This window comes from Fukomys damarensis, unplaced genomic scaffold (assembly GCF_012274545.1).
Source record: "Fukomys damarensis isolate Sample0158 unplaced genomic scaffold, DMR_v1.0_HiC HiC_scaffold_12, whole genome shotgun sequence".
NCBI lineage: Eukaryota > Metazoa > Chordata > Mammalia > Rodentia > Bathyergidae > Fukomys > Fukomys damarensis.
Window position 1 is genome coordinate 862,080 of NW_022900924.1, and position 6,000 is coordinate 868,079.

The window sequence follows — 6,000 nt, forward strand, 5'->3', positions numbered from 1 at the left end:
CCAGGACACAGAGATCCGTGCCATCAGAGACAGACCTGGGTCTTCAGCGGTTTCTAAAGATTCATCTTGCAGTGAGATGCATCGAACAACCTGTGTTTGTGATCATGCTGTTCTGTGGCTCAGGAGTGCAGGGAGAGCGGAGCTAGGGCCTCTGGTTGGAAATTCTCACAAGAGAGACCTTGAAGCTAGAGTCTCACCTAGAGATTCAGGCAGAGAAGGATCCACTTTGTCTCCCACGCGGCCGTCTGCAAGATTCAGTTCCCTGCGTGCGGCTGGCCAGAGGCCTCTCCATCCTTACCACACAGGGCAGCTCACAGCATGGCTGACTGATGGAGTCCCAGAAGATCTCTAGCAAGACACAAGCACCATCGTGGTAGTGACGTCCCATCACCTCTGCCCTGCTATTGGTTAGAAGCCAGTCACAGGTCCCCCAGCAGAGGTCACTAAGAGCTGCCTTAGCGCCTGGGCACCAGCTCACCTGTAGGTAGGAGAAGGGGCCTGCAGGGCCAGGGAGAAGCACAGGCCAAACCAGCCAGGGTGAACAGCATTGTGCATCCGCCAACCGCGACCCATTCACCATGGGGCTGGGAAGAGTCCGGGGAGGCAGGACACGAAGCGGAGTTGGAAGCCAAGACCGGAGAAGCCACATCCCCTCCAGGACACCGGGATGCTCCAGCGGGAAGAAGCCTTCCCAGGCTCCATGCCCTGATGTGAAGCTTGCAGGGATGAGACGGCAGGCATGGTACTAGCAAGTTTCAGAAAGCGCTCTGCTCCGATCCCCTAGGAGCACTGGGTAAAAAACACAAAACGTATCGGGCGAGTTTCACTAACCAGCTGGGTCTGAAGCTCTCGACGAAAGTTCCTCCCCTCCTGTTTCTCGGAAGGGCACACAGCAGGTATAGCACGTGATCTGTGAGGACAGGGTCACAGCCAGGTCCAGAAGGAAAGGTCAGAAGTAGAAAAACTGGACCCTGGGGAACTGTTGGTGAGGATGTACAATGGGGTGCCGCTGTGGGAAACGGCACAGCAAGTCCTCAAAACATTAAAAAGGATTACTGTGCGACCCAGCACTTTCACTTGTGGGTAGGGCCGGCCCGAAGATCAGAAATCAGGGACTCGAGGAAGTGTCGGTACAACCACATCCACGAAGCCCCGTTATCAATGGCCACGGCGTGGGAGCAGCCCGATGGCCCCTGAGGAAGGGATACGAGCGTGGTCTGTCCGAACCCTGGAGCAGCGCTCAGCCCTGCAAGGGAAGGAAATTCTGACGCCTGCCACGGCGGAGTGGACCCTGAGGACACAGTGCTCGGTGGAATCAGCCAACCCCGAAAGGCACAATCTGTACGATTCCACCTCCACGAGAGCCTCACGGAGGCCAAAGTCGTAGAGACGGGAAGTGGTGGGTGCCGGGGACAAGGGGAGCGGAAGAGGGGGAGTCGTCTAATGCACGGAGAGTCGCAGATCTACAAGAGGACAAGAGCTGTGGACATTAGCTGTACGCGATGCGAGCGCGCCCGGTGCTTCTGAACCTCACACTTCAAACGGTTAAGAAGTTAACGTCAGTTACCGGTGTGAGGATCTTACCACAATTTAAAATTTAAATTTAATAATGTTTAAATATGTTGGATGTTTTAGGACTTGCAGTCCTGTGTGCAAAGCAGCGTTGCTGACTGCTCATCCCACTTGAGAGAAGAATTCAATACAGGCCGGGCTAGGACGGGCTGCGGGCTGAACGCGCCGTAGGCTGGGACTTCCCGGCTGCAGCTCCAGAGAGTGACCACCAGGTGGCGGGGTGAGCCGGTTAGGTCGGGCCCTGCAGCGCGGCTCCCTCGGAGTCCCGCAAACTCTTCTGGAGGGCGGGGAGCGGGCGCTGTGTCGAGTGGCACAGGGCATGCCGCGCCGATGGAGGAAGCAAGGACTCGGTTGGTGGCAGAAGGCTTCCTGCAGGAGGAGAGGCAAGGCCTGGGTGCTGAAAGACGCGCCCGGGACGGGCTGGCCCAGTGGGTTAGGGACGCGGGGAGCGCTGAGGACTTCTCTTAACGAAACGCCGCTGTAATGCACCATTAGCCCACAACGTGCCCAGAACGCCGGGAGCGTGCTATGCTGTTACCTCACCAATCCCCCGACAGGAAGTAAGTATAAACGGCTTGCTGGCGAGGAACGAACCACAAGGGTTGTGCCTTTGCTGGAGGTCACTCGGCCGGGAGGGGGATGACCCCAGCTCCGAGCCCAGATGCCGCAGTTCGGTTTATTCCGCGGTGTCCACGTGTGCGTGCTCAGAGGCGGGAGGAAGGAAGGAAACTTTGGGGAACGGAAACAGTTCGGCCGTGGGGGGCGGTGCCAGAGGCGGGCTGAGCTAGGCGTCCCGGTCGGCTTCGTGTCACCAGAGCCCCACTTGTGTTGCGTTTCAGCGGAGGAGTCCTTGGCGTGCGACAACCCGGGGCTGCCTGAAAACGGGTACCAGATCCTGTACAAGCGGCTGTACCTCCCAGGAGAGTCCCTCACCTTCATGTGCTACGAAGGCTTCGAGCTCATGGGCGAAGTGACCATCCGCTGCATCCTGGGGCAGCCGTCACACTGGAACGGGCCCCTGCCCGTCTGTAAAGGTAAGCGGGACACCGGGCCTCGGGGGGCGGGTCGGGCTCCCTGCAGTCTGAACTTCCTCTGGCAGGGTGCCCCTCTGCCCTGCGCTCTCCCCGCAGCGCGCTGGCTGTAACAAAACGCCCGAGCCTAGGTGAGGTGTAAAAAATAGAAGCCCGCGGCCTGGGGAGCCCAGGAGCGTGGAGCGGAGTCAGCGAGGTCCTCCTGGCCGCTGCACAGCCTGGGGGCACCCACGGCAGACACAGAGAGGGTGCTGGCTCAGGGCTCGAGTCCTCTGCCTAGAAAGCCACCCCTGCCACTGCGGGGGCCCCAGCCCGCGACCTGGACCCCCAAGTCTCCGCCTCCACACACCATCCCCTCTCGAGCTCGGAGATCCGGCTCCCACCTGTGAATGTGGCCACAACAGGCCGGGGCAGCCGTTACCCAGGGTTTTTCAGCTGGCCTGGTTGTCATGATGCACTGGCGACTTTGTTTCCTACTTTCTGTTAGTGTGCATTTGCTATGCGTGATAGTTACGTCTGTTTGAGGCATGTATTCGTGCACTTCTTGGTCATTTTCAATCCCTTCACCGCCCACACCGTTTCCCCTTCGCCACTTTGCCTCCGCCATCTCCACTTTCTCTTAATCTTTCATTAATTAATGCATATTTGGGCTTCCTCCTGGAAGAGAAACCAAGCAATAGTTAACTTTCCGGGTCCGACTTGGCAATCGCCCCTCCAGTCGGGCAGTCTTGGGGTTCGGTAAGACGTGGATGTAGCCGCCCTGCCCTCTGCTTCTGGGGCTTTGCATCTTTGGTGGGGTATTTCCGTGTCCAGCTGGCAGGATGGCCACGACGCCTGGGCCTGGGAAGCCGTGCCGTCATCCTGGACTCCTGGGGTTTTTAGGAGACACAAGTTAATGAAAGAGTTTCACGTGGATACAGGTTCGAGTCAACAGATACGGAACACAAATGAAACGAGGTTTCCCTAACTGTGTGTGGCAAGCAGGAAGGCAATTCGCTGGGGTCGGGGGGCTCAGAGACCACCGTTCTGCAGTGCTTTGCCCCACGTGAAAACAGAGCCTCTGAACCTCCCAACGGCACCGTGGGCGTGGAGGCGGGAGCCACGCGGTCCTTCTGAAATCACACCCTCACCTCCCAGATCCTGCGTGACACCAGAGAGCCACTGCACGTCTCCGAGCCTCTGTGTGCCTGTCTGTGAAAGGGCAATGACAATGTGATATCAGGCGCTTCATAATTAGTCACTGTTCCCGTTAGTGCTTTCATACCTCTACCCTCTTACCTCGTCTTCCCTGGAGAACTTAACTGATCAGATACTACTGTGGCAGCGGCCAAAGATACGTGCAAAGGTAGCACTAACTTTAACGAAGTGTGGCGTGGGCTTCCGCATCTATTTTTTTTCCCGGCTGTATTTCACACAGAGTGAATTCACTTTGCACTGACCAACACTCTCTGATTTCTCTTCCAGTTAATCAAGACAGCTTTGAACATGCTCTAGAAGGTGAGTTGCATTCCCTAACGCAAAGACCCCATACCTCAAGCTCGTAACAGGGACACAAGGCCAGGTCCTTGAAATGTCTTGACCCAGGTACTTTAAAAAAATGATTAACAAAGTCTGACCTCACACTGCCAAACATAACCTCCAGGCAAATGAAACTAGGAGGAAAACAATAAGTATATTTGTAATTTAAGGTCTGAAACGGAACGGGGGAGGGGTTGGACACCAGCTCTGCATGCCGTGATGGTGGCCCACGAGGGTCAGCCCTGAGGTCCATCTCCCCAGACAGGAAGTGAGCCCTGTCCCATCCCGGCTGCAGGAAAGCAGGGCCTGCCGAGGTCCATTTCCCTGCCGTCCTCCCCAACGTCGCCACCCTTGCCCCTCCTACCCCGTCTCCCTTCTCCTTTTCTGGAAATTCCCCAGGGGAGCTTATTACCATGGGGTAGATGTTTGTTCAAAGCTAGTCGTGATTTTCTCTCCGCTGTCACCCCGAAGTTCCTTCCTTCCCAGCCCCTGCATACAGAAAACCTTCTGCGCTCCCATTAAATCGGGTGCAAAACCTCTCCTTCAGGCTGTGTTGCCAGAAAAAAACATCCAACCCATTGTTTCGCTCGTGAAAATGTTTGGCCCAATTAAGCCGCCGTCGTCATTCCTGGAGTCGGGCTCTGGGGTTCTGTGACCTTCCGTGTCACTGGCTGCTGTCGCTTGCAGCAAAGAACCTGGGCATCCACGCAGGTAGAGGCAGGACTCACACGCAGCTGCAGGGAGGCCCGGCTTTCAGCCTCTATGCTGGGAAGGGAGCGGGCGTCACGGCGCGGTGCCCTACACGGACAGCCTTGCCTGCCTTTGCCGGCTCATGAGCTGTGAAAATGTCCCCAAGGGCAGGGCTCACTCAGAGACTCTGAGAGCCACTGCTCCTGCATCATCAGGCTTAGGACCGACTTTCCAGACCTCATGAACAGGCAGTTAATGGATTATAGATTGGAATACAGCTGGGCCCTGTGAGGCGCAGCCACAAGAATGCAGAGCAGCCCAGAGGCCCGGCTTCTAGAAGCAATGTGGGGTCCCCTCAAGCTGTGCCAGGAAACACCCCGGCCTCTGAGGCAGCTATGAGGGTCCTAGCGATTACCACAAGCATTGGGAGGCAGTGGGAACCTCCAGGTGAGGCAGAGCACTATCCCGAGACAGAGAGGCTGGGGCTCCAAGCTGGGGCGTGCGGAGTGAAGGGCTGGGCCAGCCGTCCAGAGCCCCCTCCCAGACTGGAATCGGAGCTCTGAAGGCCCTAGCTGGGTGCAACTCTTGAGCAAGGACTTGAAAAGGCAATGAATGAACCATGCAGATAAGTGGGAGAGGAGGGTGTTGGGCAGGGGAACCCCACGTGCAAAGGCCCTGAGGTAGTTGTGTGCTCTGGGAGGGAGTAAGCAAGCAAATAACTTGTAACACACTAAGGTAAACGCAGTGAAGCAGCTCCCGGGAGCAGCCACACTGGGGACTCCTGCTTAGAAAGCTTGCAACTGAGCGGCCCCATCCCACCCACGAACAGACAGCCCAGATCTGCTCCAGTCCAGCCCCCGGTCCAGGTTCACGCCCTCTTCCCCTCCTTGAAGTCTCCAGGACTCCACCTCCACGGCGGCGACGGCATTTGGGATTTTCTCCATCTCTTCCCTTGAAACAGAGTTTGATCCGATCTCAGCTGTGCCCTCCGCCAGCCCGGCCTGGGCTGAGGGAGGCGGTGCGCTGGGATTTCCGGGGATTGCTCCAGCTCTTCTCCCGAGTTGGATTTTAACGGGCCCTGCGGTGGGCGTGGAAAGATCAGGCCCCAAAGTGCAATTCCCCGACTCTCCGGGAGCCCCTGGGCCCCAGGGCGGGGCTGTGGGCGGGGCACGGGGCGGGGCGCTCACCT

The 6,000-nt window shown here is 57.6% G+C and overlaps 1 protein-coding gene across 1 annotated transcript in view; it reads left to right on the plus strand.

The window, feature by feature from the left end:
- The window catches only part of Sez6l (seizure related 6 homolog like), a 67,652-nt gene that overhangs the window by 54,251 nt on the left and 7,401 nt on the right, over positions 1 to 6,000 (plus strand). Inside the window, exons 14-15 of the mRNA XM_019204486.2 lie at positions 2,412 to 2,606; positions 4,068 to 4,100. Of these exons, the coding sequence (XP_019060031.2) occupies positions 2,412 to 2,606; positions 4,068 to 4,100 (228 nt within the window). The remainder of the gene's footprint in view (positions 1 to 2,411; positions 2,607 to 4,067; positions 4,101 to 6,000) is intronic.